The sequence below is a fragment of the Quercus lobata genome, chromosome 2 (genome assembly GCF_001633185.2).
Source record: "Quercus lobata isolate SW786 chromosome 2, ValleyOak3.0 Primary Assembly, whole genome shotgun sequence".
Classification (NCBI taxonomy): Eukaryota; Viridiplantae; Streptophyta; class Magnoliopsida; order Fagales; family Fagaceae; genus Quercus; species Quercus lobata.
Genome location: NC_044905.1, coordinates 25,259,740 through 25,278,415, shown reverse-complemented (window position 1 = coordinate 25,278,415; position 18,676 = coordinate 25,259,740). Strand labels below are relative to the sequence as shown.

The 18,676-nt window shown below is 33.8% G+C and overlaps 2 protein-coding genes across 3 annotated transcripts; both read right to left on the bottom strand.

Annotated features, from left to right (window-relative positions):
- Nucleotides 1-2,746: 2,746 nt before the first annotated feature.
- LOC115975070 lies at nt 2,747-9,513 on the bottom strand. The gene is made up of 5 exons (XM_031095711.1): nt 8,996-9,513; nt 8,856-8,923; nt 8,564-8,739; nt 7,199-7,307; nt 2,747-3,203 (listed from the first exon to the last, which is right to left on the bottom strand). The coding sequence occupies exons 1-5, from the start codon at nt 9,276-9,278 to the stop codon at nt 2,895-2,897; spliced, it is 945 nt and encodes a 314-aa protein (XP_030951571.1). The 5' UTR covers nt 9,279-9,513; the 3' UTR covers nt 2,747-2,894.
- A 941-nt stretch (nt 9,514-10,454) lies between these two features.
- On the bottom strand, nt 10,455-17,028 carry LOC115975069 (putative UDP-glucuronate:xylan alpha-glucuronosyltransferase 3). Of its 2 annotated transcripts, none has more exons than XM_031095709.1 (5): nt 16,928-17,028; nt 16,668-16,812; nt 13,294-13,500; nt 12,403-13,034; nt 10,455-11,598 (listed from the first exon to the last, which is right to left on the bottom strand). In XM_031095709.1, the coding sequence occupies exons 2-5, from the start codon at nt 16,721-16,723 to the stop codon at nt 10,568-10,570; spliced, it is 1,926 nt and encodes a 641-aa protein (XP_030951569.1). In that variant the 5' UTR covers nt 16,724-16,812; nt 16,928-17,028; the 3' UTR covers nt 10,455-10,567. The 2 variants fall into 2 exon arrangements, with proteins under 2 accessions (XP_030951569.1, XP_030951570.1); XM_031095710.1 differs by having other exon boundaries at nt 16,668-16,809.
- Between the last annotated feature and the right edge of the window lie 1,648 nt (nt 17,029-18,676).

Here is an 18,676-nt window from a genome sequence, read left to right as displayed (position 1 = left end):
AGTTCCACAACCATAAACATAGTTAATCATTCCACCAAGAACAGTTAACAAATAAGGTTACATCTCATAATCTCAGTTTGGCCGAATCGATAATCCATTTCAATATGCAGTCCAACAAATTTGTCTTGTAACTTGTAAGAATCTAGAGTTACATCCTTCAAAACAATCAAGGCATTGTAATTCTTTTTATCCACTCTTTAAAATAAATAAATAAATAATAATTAACTAACAATTATGGCATGCCATGTCACTGTGCTATGGAGCTGTCAAACCCTTTATATCTGTAGACATTTCAGTGAAATTGATTGTTAAGCAGTTAATAGTTTCCTGAGAAGTCATCATTCATTTCAGAATTTAAAGGGGTCCTTGCAAAACCAAAGTGGACAATAATGAATGTTGTGAGGAGCTTGGTGAAAATCAAACAGAAAGATCAAACAGTTTGGAGTGTGTGTGTGTGGATATGTTTCCTCCCAATGACACATGCACTAATTTGTGGGGCACCTTGGACTATAGTGTAAACTGTAAAGATATAGTCTGTGGCTGACTATTAATTTTTAAATCTGGTATACACAGTGGAGGGGCTGACAACCAACTTTTTCCAAAAAATTTACAAAAGATGGTATACATAAAGCATAGTATTAGCATCATAAGCCCTATAAAGAATCAACAAGTTTGTGCCTTGTGGTCCACAGGTCCCCAACCATTCAACCTCTTATGCTTCTTTGTGTTATCACTTATCAGCTTTTAACGAATCTATGCTCTTCATTAAGATGATAATTTGATTTTTAGCTCAACCAAATGGATCCTAATTAATTATCACATCTCTATATTCCATTCGATTGTCATTACTATGACAGAAATTTAGAACAAAAAGATGAAAATTGTTTGGTTTTAGCAATAAAGAAAGCATACTTGAAAGATTAATCTTAATTTGTGGGAGAGCACACTGATGAAATTAATACAAAAGCAATTCAATTAACATTAACAGAAACTAATATAAAGGTACCAAACAAAAGTATAGTCAATGAGACATCTTATCACCAAATTGTCTTACTATTTTAAAAGAGATTTTATCATTTGGTTCAAGATTCAAATGAATAATGGAAGAATTGAGAACCAGCATTTAACAAAAAGATAAAAAGTATATGATTCCATTTAACAAAAAGATAAAAAAGTAGATGATTCAAATGTTGACCCAACATAGTGGATAATGAAACAATGATGTCGGACTAGATATGTCATCCCCCTCTCATTGCTGTAACTCACACATTCCTAGAGAAAATGAAAGACAAAGATAGATTAATCACACACACGGATTGTATCTAGAAGTAGAACCCAAAAAATTACTTTATCGTCAAGATTTAAATAGGGGAATACCTCCAAGCTGAAAGTACGGAGACAAATGGATTTTAACTTCATGCCTTTTTTTTAGCATCATCATCACATTTGAGTTACATATAATTTCATCTATAAACCTAAACTCACTAAACCTTAAAAATTAAACCAGGCAGATTGATGTCAAGTACATAAACTCTTTAAGGTCAGGTAGGTATATTTGATCAAAGCCAAAAGATAAATTACAAGAAAAGAAATAAATATATTCACCTAGATAACAAAACTATGACAAATTCTAAACCTTTTGAGACAATTAGGAAAAGATACATGAATTAAAAATAGAAATCCATCGTTCACATATTAACCATAACTATGTCGCCCCTCTCCTAATAGATAGTTTTCATGCATAAATTATTTTTAAAACCAAAGATAAATAAACAGCAATTGTATGACTTTTTAAATAGTTTGCTACAATTAAAGAACAATGTTTCCTTCTTTTCAAGTTTGAGTTATATACATGTATACGTATTAAAAAATGACTTGTGACCAGATCTGTTTACCATTTGTAAGAACCTTCTGAATCAGCAATATATCTTAAGTAGTATTGTACATGCCATAACAATAATGATATAGCACAGCCAAGCCTGACCCAAACAATAAGATGAACTTCAATGCTACCCAAAAGTAGAGGTAAAAAATGCAGCTCTGCTGTCATATTAAGTAAAAATACAAATACTACCACAATTAACTTATCTAAGTTATGCAGCCAGACATATCAAATATATCCAATTTGGTCAAGGAACAACAGCAAGCACTGTGAGCCTTGACCTATCACCTAGCATGTGGCTAGTTTCAACAGTGTAGTCATACCTTGATTCCAACTAGTAGAAAGGACATCTGATTCATCTTGTTCAAAGACTAGTTTCAAAATGGCTCCCATGGTATCACTGAAGACATTACAGCTACTCTTGCACCATTCACTTGGGTTTGGAAAAATGAACTTTCACACTCAAAATCACTCTCGGTTAACACAGCATCCCTGCTTGACTTCAGTGCCAATCTCAGAACAAGATCATACCAAATTTCTACTTTCTGAAAACTCTATGGTATCAGAAACCCTTATCTACTATTAGCTTTTCCTTGAACTAGGCAAGGAGATGAAGAAAATGTTTCAAGCTCTAAGGAGTTTATCAAGGTCAAAACCTCTTCAAACATTGACCCAGATGGCTTCTCCAACACCTAGCCCTAATATCTCTCTTTTTCTCTTATTTTCTTTTGTGTGTGTGTGTCAGAACAAATAAACAGAAGTTATTAATATATTTGAAGTAAATAAACAAGTTTAGTAATATGTTATGTTTACAGTAACATAACAATTTTGCAACTCATTATTTTGGAGATAGGATTGTGGCAGAAATGGCAAATTGAGAAAGATAACTTTTTAATTGTAAAGGTGTATTCATCTACAATGCTGTGTAAGCGTGCATACTTCTGGAGTTTCTACAGAGGCACATGATTTTGGAGAAAAGTAATTAAAAAGAACAAAACAAAACAAAAAAAAATTAAATATCAGAATACAATCGAACTAAACGTAAGGAATCAAATGATGTGCTCAAACGCCACTCCCTTTGTTTCCTGCTAAGTGGTCTTCCTTTCCCTGCCTTCTCTCTATTTTTTTTCACATCCGCTAAACCCCAGGTGCAACATTTACTCTCCATGTCAAAAGAAATTAGCCTAAAAACACCATCACTTTCTGCTGATGAACCATTTGCTGTAACCTCATCGACATATTTCACATACATAGGCCGATCCTTGAACCGATCCAGCTCATGTGGAATCTGAACTACCCTTTCGACACCAGGAGATGACACCTAAGAGGAGACAGGTAACTTAAGATCCAAAAATTTAAAATAATGTTCTTTCTTGATTTACATATAGTTCACTTGGTGTAAGTATATGTTAATCTTACACCATTTATAACTTTTGACGGAATTAATATTTTGAAAATCCCACCAAATAATTACATGTTCTCTTTATTCTTAACATGCATGCCAATTTCGTGTAAATTGGATATTATTTAGTAACTGACCTATAAACAGATGTTTTGAGTGCAATTTTAAAATTGTAATTTTTTTTTAAAAAAAAACCTTGAAATTTAAACATTTTATAGATGAGATAATGATTGTTTTTTACCAAGTTGATATTTTGCAAACATGGAGGGTTGCTTTTGCTATGTTATATATGGTAAGAGATACATTTTTAAAAAACTGAAAAAGGATTGTAATTTGTAACCCTATTACTAGGGAGATATATAAAAAGAAACACCTAGAAAGAATATCTCTAATTTTATCATACCAGCAAACACCAACAAATTTGAGGAAGAGAAAAAACTAGTGAGAGCCATCCAATTGTATAGATGACACAGTGTGATACCAAGAGGAGTTAGTGCATTACTAAACCTTAAAAACAACTAGAAAATCCATGAGGTAGAGATCTAGAATACACCAAGAAAATGTTAGGAATATCAAATAATTGTTATAATTCCTTTAGTTAGGTAGTTAGCTAGTTGGTTGAGATTATGATTAGGATGAGTTCGTTAGGATTTGAGCACATGTAGCTCATTTAACACATGATTTAATTCATAGAGCACATGTTGAATTAACTAGCCAATTATCTTGAGTCATGTGAGCGAATGACATTAGAGCTACTCTCTCTCTCTCTCTCTCTCTCTCTCTCTCTATGTGTGTGGAGGGTGACTACCCCCTCAAATTAAGTCAATTTCCTTACAATTCTCATCAATCCCCTTACAGTTCATACCCATCCCCATTAGAAACCTCTAGGTTCCTAACAAAAAATAAAAAAATATCTATATATACTGGAATTTTATTGATAGGAGACTTTTGAATTCCATTTTACAACTTGAAATGCTCCAAAACTTCCAAGGAAGAATATTCTCAAAAGGATTCTAACCAATAGCCTACCAGAAGAACTCAATTTTGACTAAAATGCTCAAAAACAAGAAATAAAAATCAAGAAAGTTTTGAAGATTACAAAAATTAAAAATAAAAATCTTCCAATGATGTGTAAAATGTCCTAAGACAAACTCCTCCGCTTGGAAAAAAAATTTGCCCTCAAGTTAACACTCAATATTTGGATTTTGGAAACTTCCATGCCAAAATATTTCGAATATTGTAATGTTTGTCTTCTCTCAAAAGTTGAACTAATAATGCAACTTGAAATCTATTTTCCTATATTTTCATGCAATTGACAAGATTCACCAAATAAGAATTAATAGCCAAATCGAATCTTTTAACTCCAATGAAATCAATATGTTCCAATGAAATATAATGGGATCTTGATACTTGTAATCATCTAATTTGAATTTAGTAACATCTTCAATAATTTTCTCGACAATGTTGACCTAATGGATCTTTAGCTACAACATAATTTTCATCAATTTTCTCAAAAGCATCCATCATTCCTTTTTTATCTCTTCAACTTCTTAGAAACTACTATCTTCAACTTTCAGTTCATTAACTTCTTGTAAAAATTGATCTTGTTCAACCTTTTCAATATTTTCTTCAACATCTGGCTTTAAAATGTCTAATTCCAAAACAATATCTCCTCTTGATGGTTGTACATAAAGCTCATTATCATGTGTTTTGGCCAATAATCTAGTTTTGGGGGTCAGGTGACGCAATTTTCAATACAATCCCCATAATATGTATTCATATCTATAATCATCACTTGTATAATGTAACATAACATAATATTCACAGGAAAAAATACCAACTAAAATCATTTGCATTCTTTACCAAGAAGGAATTTCGTGCTTACCTTAATAGTTGAAACACTTATAATCTTGCATGTCATTCCACCATTAGCCACATTACTCTCTAATTTATTTGATACAAGTCTCACTTTTGCTTTTCATGAATCTCACGATAATCAAAATAATTTTCCAAATCAAGAATCCACTAAATGAAATCCCATTTACGAATATCCCATCTGAGGATGGATTTTTTTTTTTTTTTTTTTTTTTGGTATATAGCAATCCATCTACAAATTGGCTAATTGCAAGAGAAATCTCTAGTATGATTTTTCCCATTGCTTCCACAATTCTTATTAGCGTAAATCCTAGGATCAACAAGAAAATCTTAACACTCATTGGATTGTAACAGCCTTCTGAACTTTCAGCATAGCTCGAATGGCCTACATTGCTTGATCGTCGTTGCAAAGTATTGCTATAAGCTTACTCATTTGGCCACCACATTAAGCTTATCAAGGCTATGATACCACTTGAAGTCACATGTAAGAGAAGGTTTAGTGCATGACTAGACCATAAGAACACCTAATCGACACAGTAAAAATATGGAATCCACCAAGCAAATAGAGAGCAAAAGACTAGAATCTTTATTGATAAGAGACATAAATTTCATTTTACAACTTAGTCACCAATTAAAGTGCTCTAGAAAACTTAATTTCCAAGGAAAAATATTTTCAAAAAGATTCTAATCAATATCCTACCTTATAAGGACTCAATTTTGACTAAAATTCTCAAAAACAAGAAAATAAAACCCCATTCTAGAAATTTTTGAAAGTGAAAAAAAAAAAATCAAAATCAAAATCTTTTAATGACGTGTACAATGTCCCTCATCAATAGATTACATAAACACAAATGCTTCAATTCTAACACCAAACTCCTGCACCCTTGCTTTGAGTGTTTCTCTTCCTCCAAATACACCACAAAGTGCTTAGGAGAATTATGTTCCAAATAATATTACTACAATGCCTTCCAAAGCGTCCCTTCCAACAAAAACAACAAAGAAACCACCCTTCTAGGTATAAGCCAAAAAATCCCACACAAATGGAATACCATTGTTTATCATTTTCAAGCAATATCACAATGAAGCAATAAATGATCCATTCCTTTATAATTTATCCATCTCATTCCTTTATTATTATTATTTTTTTTTTTTTTTTTTTGTAGGTCACACCAAAAAAGAATAGAGAATCATTTCCCCACATCAAATCTAATAAATTTGGAGAAATTTTCTCAGCCAACCCTAATATGTTCCAACAAACTTGTCTTATAAGAACTACAAACTTCATTAGAATACCACCCTCCCCACAAAAACATACTTTTACTGACCCTCCTCCAAAGATGGTCCCTTACTCCCTTTCCACTACATAATCCTAAAATATTTTCCTCTAACAAGGTATTGTCAAAAGGCAACAGCTTTTTGACACCCAACTCCCCGAAATTGAATAGGCATGCAAAATGTCTTCTAATTAACGATATTGAACTCATCACCAAAGCCACCCCAAAGACAGTCAAATTGCAATTTCTCAAGTCCATTAATTATACCAACAAGCAAAGGGAAAAGAGAGAAAATAAGTTGATAAGCAAGACAAAGTGCTCTTTTTCGGTAAGCAATCCTAGCTCCTTTTGGATAAATAAAGTTTTTTCCTGGTTGCCAACTTTCTCTCTATTTCTTAAGTTACATTATCCTATACTCCTGTTGATTTGAAAGGACAACCAAATGACAACTCAAATATTTTATAGGTGGGTTTACATCTTACAACCAAAAATAGCCGCTAGTTCTTCTACATCCAACACATTACCAATAGTTATTATTATAGATTCACCTATATTAACTTTCAATCTTGAAAAGAGTTTGAAACAAACAACACATCTCAAATAATATAATTGATCATTTGATCTATCAAAGACAGGCCTACATGTCAAGCACACAGCTAGGTACATCTACACCCATAAATTAAATTTAAGGTTTCTACGTTGTAGAGTTGAGTCTCCCCCACCCAAATTAACACTAAAAAATGAAAACAATTGGGAAACAGATACCTCCAAAGATATATTGTCAGGAATAGATTTATTGAGCTGTGCTTCATCTAAACGTGCTCTATAGGTTACAGAAAAGGCTTCAATATCTTCCATACTGGGGGAACCAGACCTGCAAATCACATTGAGTTAAAGCTGTAGAAGCTTTTATTATTAAGCAAAAGGCATGCATGATTTATAGAAAGTTACATTTAGCAAGAAAATCTGATCATATTAAAATTTTTTTTTTTTTTTTTAACAAAAAAAAAAAAAAATCTCATCAATTACATATAAGAACAATTTAAATGGAAAAATAAAATGAATTTGGCCTGATACACTCATACACCTTTGACACAAAGTCAAAAGGCTTAAGTTTGATTACGGTCTTCTTTTTATTGATACGTTACACATGCACATAGTGAGTTCTAAACTCACAACCTCACCCTCCACCCACCACCCTTGTGAGAAGAAGTATCATTTTAGTCAAAGCCCACCAGTTGAGTTTGTTTAGAGCCTTAAAACATACTTTGATAATTTTTTTTATAAATTTTATGCACCTTTCTCCTTTCTCGGACCAATTGTCTGCATGAAACTACTCCCTTCCGTCAAATCCCTCAAAGGTAGGAAAAATTGTGTCAATCTCCTAATTGAAAGATGAGACAGAATTTAACTTCACAAATAATTCTTTTTCTGTACAGCCCAACCATTTGGGGCTATGGGTATTTTTTGAATCTCATCTTTATCAACCAATCCAAACCCACAACTTACTTTAAATTTGCACATTGGCATGCTGAAAACTATGAAGAATAAAAATATATAGCAGAGAAGTCTCATAAAGTTATAAAAATAATAGGAGTAATGTGCGGGAAAGAATTGGCATTTGCATGAAAGAAGTAGAACTTCTACAACATACTTGCCTATACATGAAAAATCAATGAAAGAAAAACAGTTTCCACGGATCTATTGAACTCAAGATATCACCATTTTTTGCAAGAAAAACTTCATCGCATCAACTTAAATTTAATTAAGCCAGATTTGTCCAGAGCAATATTCTCAATCATGGGTCTTGCGGATTGGATCATGAATACAATATACAAAAAAGAAACTTGACATCATGGCATCTGATAAAAGCAGACTTAGTTTTCTAGATTGATGTTTAGAGTAAGAAAACAATCATTGGTATTAGAGATAAAGCTCCGTGTGTCAACACTAACAGACATATAATTGATGGGATACAAGCATGACATCACAACATTTATCGGATTGACACCACTAATGATTCAAAGAACTCAACAATCAACATCCACTCTTTTAATTAAAGATGACAAAATATTCAAGTAGAATGAGACTTTATAATTGATAAGATGGATAGATAGATAGATAGATTACTTATTAGAGAGCTTGTCAATGCGGAGTTGAATGGTGGAATTTAAAGTAGTTTTGAAGGCATAGATTTGGAGATCACCATCAAATGATAGAGACACCTCTTCGGCTATCCTTAACGCTTCTTTATCCCACCATGTCCCAGCCAGAGAAATTCCACCCCCTCCAACTCCATCCCCAACCTTATTTCACAAAATAATAATAATAATTCTCAGTGAGTACTTAATTAACAACAACTTCATTAGATTAAAATAAAAATAAAAAATTGAGAAGTGAGAGAGAGAGAGAGAGAGCTTACATAGAGTTGAGCATCGGCATCATAATCGTCCTCGTCTTGAAAATAATCATCATCCAAGGATTCATCCTCTACAAACAAACAAGGAAGAATTAGTTAAGTAAAGTAAATAATTGAGAATGAAAGAAAGTAAGTCAATATACCATGTTGAAAGTCGTCGTCGTCGTCGTGATCCAATAAAACTTGTTGAATAATGGTTGGTTGGAGAACAGGGTCGGATTCTGAAGAGGTTGTGTTGCGGTTGTTACGGGCATAAATTATATTATTATTATTATTAGTAGTAGTAGTAGTAGTAGTATGGGACTTGAAGAAGAAGTTTCTATAACAAAATGGGAATGAGAAGTTGAAATTGGACCTCTGCTTCTGCTTGTGGAAGCTAATAAAAGAAATAGTAGACGCAGGAGAGCATCTTGTTATTGATTCCATTTCTGTCTGTCTGTCTTTCAAATTTCAAATAAACAATTCTCTCTATATCACTTCAATCTCACTCTCACTCTCACTCTCACTGCCTGTGCTGCTAGTGCTAATGCACTAATGCCACCCGCTCGCTGATGATGATGATGATCTTCTCTGTTTCCTAATGTTGTGAGCAGTGAGCCAATCCCAACCGACGTCGTTTCAATCTGTGTGAATCCCTATTCCTAATTCCCATCCTCATTCCTGGGTTTTTTTGGAATTGAAATAATAATATTATTATTGTTTTATTTTTATTTTTATTTTTATTTATTAAAAATACTCCTACTATTGTATTATATTGTAAGAAAATTATATTTTGGAGATTAATCTCTCTTAAAACATCATGTTTTGAAGCATTTATAAACTTTTAAAATTTTGCACTGGAATTGTGTTTCCTTAGTGTTTACAATACACAGTTTTAAAATTTTAATGCCTAATAATAAAATATATATATTCAAAGAAAAGCTATTCTCCAAAATAATTTCATGACAAAGCTATTTTTAACAACTACTAATAAAACATTATTATTTTCTCCAAAAAAAAAAAAAAATTCCTATAACCCTCTCAATTCTCATTAACCCGTTTCGTAAAAAAAAAATCTCATTAACCCAAAAATCATGTGACCCAATAGGGAAAAAATTTTATAAAAATATAAAATTAAAAAAAAAAAAAAAATTGGACATCTTTTTAATAATTTATTATTGGCCGTAATAATATCCCTTCAAAAGGTAACGGTTGCTGGAACTGAATTCACTCAGCCGCTTCTCATCTCATAACTTGACAACTTGCTTCTTTAACAAATATGCTCAATTGAGTAATTTCGTGTTAGAATTTACTATTCCATACCATAGGATTGGATAATAGATGATCACATGCTTAGTTTTTTTTTTTTTATATAGAAAAAACACAGGCTTAGTTAACTTGTCACCTAACCTATTTAAAATTATTAAAAACAAAAATAACAAACAATCAAACTTGTCACCTATCCATTCCATCGTCAAGATGAGTAGAGTATGGACTGAAATCATTATACCAAGGAATTGAGCTTCAAAATGCATTCAATTCAAGGTACACAGAACTTTGCCACCAGATGGAAAACATGTATATTAAAATAAATAAATAAATAAAATAGTTTAATATAAAGTCTACTATAAAAGAATTTGTATAAAATGAAATACATGATGATGATAGTCAATAAACCTGATATTTCTTGAACTAAAAGTAAAAGATGTTGAAGTATGAGGAAAAACAAGTATAAGTCACAAAGAAGATAGAGATTTGGTAGTAATTGCAGGTGGGGCTGGAGCAACAGTAGCATTATCTGTCCAATTCGCTTCACCCCAGTGCCATAACATGCTCTCCCAGAAGCAGAAATCCTCAAAACATGTCTTTAAACGCTTGTCTTTTATCTTAATTTTCCAATGACCATCGGTGTAATTCCCTTTCTCCGCTTGCCTCCGATCCCATTCCAATGCCGCCTTTTGCTTAGACCTGAGCAAACAAAACTTCTGCAAATTTTTTGGCATGGCATCATGCACCTGCCACCACCTTTTATGTGCAACGTCACTGGCGAACTCCTGCAAAATGTCCACATTCCAGTTGCAGTCATAGTCCCGGAAGCAAAGCCATGGCTTGTTACCCAGGTAATGGATGACATAAAGGATTGGAGGATCAGCCCCAAAGAGACGAGTTTTCATCTCCTTCTTCTCCACCTCATCGCCTTCCCAGAAGTGCTTCAAGAAGTTCATATGTTTGGGAATCCGGTGCCACCATGTGAAGACTTCATTCAGATACCCCTGGTCCCCACCGTTATAGGACACAAACTCATTGATGTGATCCATTAGCAGCCGGAATGTACAATTTGATGGTTCAACCACCATAACTCCTGAGTTGAACAGAGTAGCATTATTTCCTATGGCAGTTATTTCTGGCATCTCAAACAGGAAATCGATATTCCTTAGAATGAGCAGGTCAGCATCGATGAAAATGATCTTGTCATAATCTGTCAACTGCCAAAGACGGAATTTGCTGTAGTTCCATTCATTATATGCATCCTTTTCAGCTTTTGGGTTCCTGATCCTTTGAATTGTATGGATCTTCCACCCAGCAGCCTCCAATCCTCCTCTGTGATATTCACTAATTGTTTCATCAACAAGTATCACAAGATCTCGTGTTGAACCAGCCATGCGGATACTCTGAGCTGCAGTGATAGCCCCACAAACATATACATGCGCAGAATGCAGGATTGTGGCATATGCTTCTCGGTGTGCTCTTTCTGAGTAAAAGTTTTCTGTTTATAAAGAATAGGTTAGTTTCACACTCAAGTATTTTGCAATTACAAGAACCCTTTTTTTTTTGGGTGGGGGGGGAGGGGGTCAAGAACATGGCACAAGAACAAAGGAGTAGGTGTCAATCAGGGCTACAAGCCTGTTGGAAATGACAAGACCAATTTAATTCTAAAAGCAAAACTTCCTGATTTTTTTCAATCTTTTCTCTCTTGTTTTCCCTCCTTTTCTGGCTCAGCTTGATTTTTCTATAATTGTGACATAATGAAGATGCACTGGACCTAACTCCATGGAGGAGGTTTCAGTGATAAGAATCTAAACAGCATCACTTTCTTTGACTACCAGTACTAAGTCCAGTTAGATATTTAGGTTTACCTCATCAAAATAATATTAAAGTACTAGTCTCTTTGTGAATAATATCATTAGAACCCAAACTCCTAAGACTTGCTTTTGAGGTCATTTCAATTTTTTTCCCAAGTTGCAACTGTCCCGAGAATATATGTACATACAGTTGACCTGTGTACTTGATCAAAACATTTTCAGAAAACTCGGCAAAACCTAATCACAAATCTGAAAACTCCCCTTCAACTCTCCTACCCACACCAACACCCACCACCCCGCCCCCCTTTTCTTCTCTCTTCCCCCCCTCCAATTTCAAAAATTCTAGATACACTAAAAGAAAGATGGAAATAGAAGATGCTGGACCATCAGCTCTTTGTTGCAACAAAAACTGACTTAGAAAAAGTCAAAGAGGGAAAGGGAAAACACACTCACACATCAACCAACAACACACTAGGTTTCAAACTGACCTTTAGCCTTGAGAGGAACTGCAAGTTCACATGACCCAACTGGAAGCTGCAGCTTATTTCTCAATGTATTCAGGTTGGGTTGAAAGAGCCACACATTCCCTTCATGTGTGAGAAGTTCCTTGCAATTGAAGAGATTTGGGATTGGGAAGCAATCAGACACAATAAGCACACGCACTGGATGATTCCCTTTGGAAGAGGCAGCAATCCTTGCCGCTTCAAGCTGCAAGTGAAAACGAGCCACATCTCTGGACCAGCTCCCTGACTTGTTGCAGGGAAGTTTGACTGCAACAAGATCAATCCGTGGTTTTCCAGGAACTTTAATCCTGGGTAGAGAAGGACAAGTAGGAACCTCAAATTCTTCTTCTTCATCTATCCATTCGGGATATAAGGATTCCCATGTTATGTTGCTTGACACATAGTCCAGGTGCAGATTAACATGCTCAGCATCCGGTATCAGCTGCTTCCAGTGATCAATCTCACTTTCATTAAAGTTTAACAAGCCAAGTCCCTGATACTCATTCCTATCAATTAGCTTCTCAATAATTTTTTCAATTTGATCCCAGTCAATTTCTAAAACTGATACATATTGTGTAGCAGCACTGTCTCTTATCCAGCTGTCTACAAAAGTTTCCCTGCAAGCAGCAAACTTCTTCAAGATGATGTGAAGAGAAATATTACAATAAAATGCTCTTTGCTTAATAGTGAATGACAATTTAGGTGACAATTGCAGTTCCAGAAAAGGAGGGATGAGCAATTAATAGTCTGTTGTAAAATAATTTTTTTTTTTAAATGAAATTGTAGTTCTAGAAAACCTCAATTTCAAGAAAGAAACCGCCAAAGAGTAAACTAAACATGGTAGTCAGAAGTGAAAACTAGGTGAGTAATGCATACCGAGACACAGAATTGGATAAATGATCTGTATTATGAATTGCTGGAGAGTGGAAGAACGTCAAAAAGGCTCCCAAGACAATAACCACCAACACAAGTTTCAATGTAGGTTTGCAATTTAAATTCCTATCTTGGACGGAAATACGGAGGGCCCTTGCAACATCTTTAAAAGCTTTACTTCTTTGAGGCTTTCTTTTGTTAGATTCTTCACTGTAACAAGAAGGTCCAAACCAAATTAATGCATGTACAAAAGGCAAGTGAAGAGAGCCCAACAAGCAACAATAGGAATAGCAATAATTCAAATGGCCACAGCAAAGTTTATGATATTGATTATTGAGGTTTGAAGATATTTCTGATTGCAACACAATCAACTAGCTGAATTCCATAATCAGTGCACTGAAAAATCATGTAGATAGATATATGAGATCACAAATGTAAACTTTCTGAATCACCAACCCATACAGTAGATAAACCTAATCTCCTTTCATGGTCTTGCAAGAAACAACCCACCATAGTCAAGTCAAGTTCAGAGGCCAAATACAGTGCACTTGAATGTATAGTTGCAGAATATATGGCTTCGCTCCCTACTTAGTGAACTTCACATCCCACTATTATTACTTTCTCACTTATACTGTGATAATGTCAGTGCCACACGTGTCGCTGCCAATCTTTTTTTCACGCTTAAACAAAACATATTTAAACTTGATTACCTTTTTGTTCATAAGCATCTCAAACTCTGGTGTTCTCAAATTACAAATTGTTCGCACAGATAACCAAAATGATGATATCTTCACAAACAGGTTGGCTACTTCTCGATTTCTCTATCTTTGAGACAAACTGACAATGCAGTCCTGGCTACCCATTTTTAAGGGGGATGTTAAGTGACAAATCAAGGCCTCAATTCCAGCTCTATTCAAATTCAAATTCTCCTCATTTACTTCCTTAATTCCAGCCATTCATAGTTGTATGTAACTGTTATAGGAGTTTATTTTCTTCCCTTTAAAGTTGTCTACACCTTCTATTTATACTGTACATCTTGTAAATGCTAAAGTAAGCCATTATCAAGTACAATTCTCTTTCATTCACATCAAATACTAGAAATGTGAAGAGAAAAAAACCAGAAGCTAGCATAAATGACTCCAGCAACCTATTTTGAAGAGTTTCTCTAGAGTAAATTAAACTTAACATGATAGTCTGTTTTTAAGGACTTTGGTAGATTAATTATTATCTAATTTCTAATTCTTTCTCTCTTTTTTATTTTTTTAGTTGATAGGTTCCTACCCTTAGGTAAAACAGAAGCTAATTCTCGGAATTGAAGTAGTTTGCTATGAAGCAACTTAATGGCAAAGAAAGGTGGCTGCCTCTAGCCCTTAGCTGATGCTTAAATAATCCTAAAGTGAGCTGTCTCGGTCAATTATCATTAAAATCTCCAACACTCCCTTAGGAAGTGACGTTTGGTATAAAAGGATGTAATATGTAACACTTTGGTAGTAATGGAATCTATTGAAATTGAGTCTAGGAATTCCCTCCCTCCCTCCTCCTACCTAATTTTCTCTCTACCCTCTTTTGTTCTTGCCAATATTCTCAGCAATTGTTTCCTTCCCCCTTCCAGTAATTCTCAGCAGCCATCACATCTTCTTTACTATACTGATTTCCAACAAACTCAAATTATTTCTGACACAGGACAAGACCAAAACGGATGCAACAACAAATTTGAGGAACAAAAAACTAAATGATACATAACTTTAGGAGTAAGCATCATAAAATTGGAAAAAAATTCCAAGAGAATTTTAATTAATCAAGCAAACACGTCTCCATAGGAGTACGTAATATGCTTATATAGAGTACTAGGACTAAACCCTAATTCTAGTTAACTTTGGAAGGCCAATTATTAAATTATAAATGTAACCTTAACTATAGGAAATTAAATAAACTAATAACTGGATTAACTGATTAGAGCTGAAACAAAATACAAATGACTAATAAAAATAAGAATTCTAAAATTAAATTAAATTAAAAAGGTATACGCGCTTCCTGCATCAATTTCACATCTTCATATACCACCTAAGCTTCTATTCCCCTTCCCTAAATCTACCTCACTTCTCAACACAGTCCTTGCAAGACAGCCCTCTATTCACTTAGATTTCAAGGCTGTCCAGCATCAGTGTGCTCAATACTGCAGTCCACACAATAAAGTTTGTAGGAACCCCTACACTCTTTTTTTTTTTTTTCTTTTTTTGATAAGTAATTTTATTGAAAAAAGTGCAAGGTGTGACCCTAGTACATGGAATGTAATCACTTACACAAGAGAGACCCCTGTACTCCAATTATTTCTCCAAGAAAACTTCTACTATCGAATTGCATAACACAAGTAACTTTCATCTCAGAGTTGTGACTCCTGCTCAATCTCCAACATATAGAATCCTCTCCAAGCCCACATTGCTGAACTCCATTGAGAAGGCTACCACACCAGAACTTGAATTTTATTCTCGACATTCTGCAAATCATACCGAGCTTCCATAACTAACTCTAGTTGCTAGACTTTTTCCACTAATTTCCTGGGTGTAGCTTATTTCTTATTATATTGAGCTCCATGTAGTACAAAAGTCCACAAACAATCACTACAGTTTCACATGGCAAACCTCAACCATATTCTCAACTCCAAAGGCAAACTTGTAATCCTACAACAAGTTCATCATATAAACAAAAATGATTGAGGAAACACATAGGCCAAGAAAAACCTACACAGATGTAATGGTAATTTATCGAAAGTTGGAACAAACAACCAAAGCACAATAAGGCAAACACCCAGTAAGCATCTTAGTATATAATCTACAGTTCCATGTAGAAGTGTACTTTCAACTTGATTGAAGCAAATGCTGCAAAAGGAAGCACTCGGAGCTAGAGTAGAATTTGTAGTTAAAACAATCGCTTACTGGGTGGGTCAGCCTCAGCCCCCAACCAAACTAAAGCCCCTTAATCAAAACAATTGGGGAAGCTGGGAAGCTAAATCAGAACACAGAAATGCATCTTTGGGAAAAAAAAAATAACACAGTGGAACTCAAAAACAATGACAAACGAAGTGGATACACCATATCTACCTAACCACAGAATTATGACCAAAACGTTAAAAACAAGAAAAGTACCACAAAAAACAAAGACCCAGTACTACTTATCAAAAAAAAAAAAAAAACAAACAAACAAACAAAGACCCAGTACTAAAATCTTGTAGTGTATACAATGAGAACTAGAGTAGCAAGTAGAGCAGAAAAATCAGTCAGTTTAAGGAAATCCTAGTAGCATTTAATAACTGTGGCAGCAGTACAAAGTACTAGTACAATAAGAAAAGAAAAAAAAGGAAGGAAAGGAAAGCTGACCTTGTTGAAGTAGAGAGTCGGTGCCTGGGCTCAATGGGGCTTTGGGGTCCTCTCATCTTTGATTCAGTTCAAACATGGGGAAGGCACTATCTGATCTAGCTACTACACTAAACCAATATCAAAAATTTTTAATCTCAATTTGCTGCTGCAGGGAACAAACAAACAAACAAGTTTAGTTTTCTGAGTATACATATATATATAGATAGTGTGGAAAGAATTTTAAAAAGCATAATAAAGTAAGGATGGTATGAGACACAGACCTGTGATCCACGGCGGAGGAAGGGAGAGAGAGAGTTCAGGCGGGGCTGCTTTAGTATTTTGCTTGTTTCTTTTAGATGGTCAACATGACAGAGAGAGCATCGTCTAGTTTTGGTTACTATATATATCTATAAATCTATAATATTATATTATATTATACTATAGTAAGTAATCTCTCATTTTCCCTGCCTTTTGAATGGTCAACGTAACGCACGCAACTTATTTTCATTGGGAAGAAATTTGAAACTCAACGGATTGATAACTTTTAGTATAAGAATGTGATAAGTCACACCACTTTTATAATAAATTATAAGTGGTAATTTATTACTCAATTTAATTTGAATTTATTATTGAAATTATTTTTTTATCTACCAATAATAATTATTAATAATTTATCACTTAAAATTTGTTGTGAAAGTATTATGAAAATAGTATTTCACTTTAGTACATCTATGACATTCAAAATTGAAATATCTTTCCTCCACCGTGGTAACTATCGGAGCATTAAAAATTGCTCTTATTTTCACTACAAATTTCATAATTGTTGGCAAAGTAGATGATTGTAATTAGTATAGAAGTAGTGGATAATGTGGATTCACAAGCATTCACATCCGAGTTTATAAAAATATACCTATTTTACACTTTAAAATTTTACTTTATCTATTTTACTAACTCATTTAACAATATACTCAACATTTCAGTTCTTATTTTTATATACAACCAATAAAATAATATAAACTACCTAATAAAATAAATATTAGAGAGATGTATAGATAATAAATGAAAAATAGAGGAGAGAAAAGTGAATAAAAATGAATATAAAAATTATACAACCTTGCTACAAGAGTTGGTATTTTTACCAACTCGCTGTAGCATAGATGTAAAAAAAATTAAATATACACACCCGGATAAAGTGGGTTTTTTATGTTTTGGGAATGTAAAATAGTAATTTGGGGTTGTAATACTAAAATTTTATTTGTGTCCATCATCCTAGATCAACCATTTTAGTAATTATAAAAAATTTCTATATTAAAAAAAAAAAAATTTATGTCCGTAGCATCAAGTAAGAAAGAGACTTTTTTTTTTCAAGTGAATCAAAGAAAGTTGCCTTGCCTGCTGGCTGCTGACTACTGAGGAGTGAAGAGGTCAGTAGGGGTTTTATTATGTCCCATTGTCCAGTCAAATATTACTTGATCGTTTCTTGTCTTATTTATGTATGATAAAGTGTTTAATTATTTGTTGGTTATGATCTTTGTTCCTTTTAATTGAATAGAATGGCAATGATTATGCAAAAAATAATATTAGTTTTCGAAAGGGACCACTCAAAATGTAATAAAGATGCTACATTCACATGGTCCAAACTTGGACATGTCGTGACTGGAGATTCAAAACACTTTGAAGGATTTGCGTTGGTGTTGTCTATCTGTAGAAACACGTACTGCTAACTCTCTAGCCCATTGTCTAGCAAAGTTTGGTTGGAAGATTCCCCTCCACTTTACAACAGAGGCTTTGTACTTTGATGTACATTAATATTCAGATATGAAATAAACTTGTATTTTGGTTTCCAAAAAAAAATAAAAAAATGATGGCAAAGCCATAAGAATTGCAAGCGTTAGGAATGTTACTGCATATATGCCTTGTAAATTGTTGCGTGATTCTTACACGCAAAACAAACCAATCAAATATATATATATATATATATATATATAAATGAGATAGGTTCAAGTTACACCTGGTGTAACTTCACAAGA

Excerpts from the sequence above, each read along its gene's own strand:
- LOC115975069 (XM_031095709.1), bottom strand. The coding sequence starts at position 16,723 with ATGAGAGGACCCCAAAGCCCCATTGAGCCCAGGCACCGACTCTCTACT. Across the intron at positions 13,035-13,293 it reads TTATCCAATTCTGTGTCTCG|GGAAACTTTTGTAGACAGCT; the intron begins GTATGCATTACT and ends TGCTGCTTGCAG. Across the intron at positions 11,599-12,402 it reads AGTTCCTCTCAAGGCTAAAG|AAAACTTTTACTCAGAAAGA; the intron begins GTCAGTTTGAAA and ends CTTTATAAACAG.
- LOC115975070 (XM_031095711.1), bottom strand. The coding sequence starts at position 9,278 with ATGGAATCAATAACAAGATGCTCTCCTGCGTCTACTATTTCTTTTATT. Across the intron at positions 8,740-8,855 it reads ATGCCGATGCTCAACTCTAT|GTTGGGGATGGAGTTGGAGG; the intron begins GTAAGCTCTCTC and ends TTGTGAAATAAG. Across the intron at positions 7,308-8,563 it reads ATTGACAAGCTCTCTAATAA|GTCTGGTTCCCCCAGTATGG; the intron begins GTAATCTATCTA and ends TGTGATTTGCAG.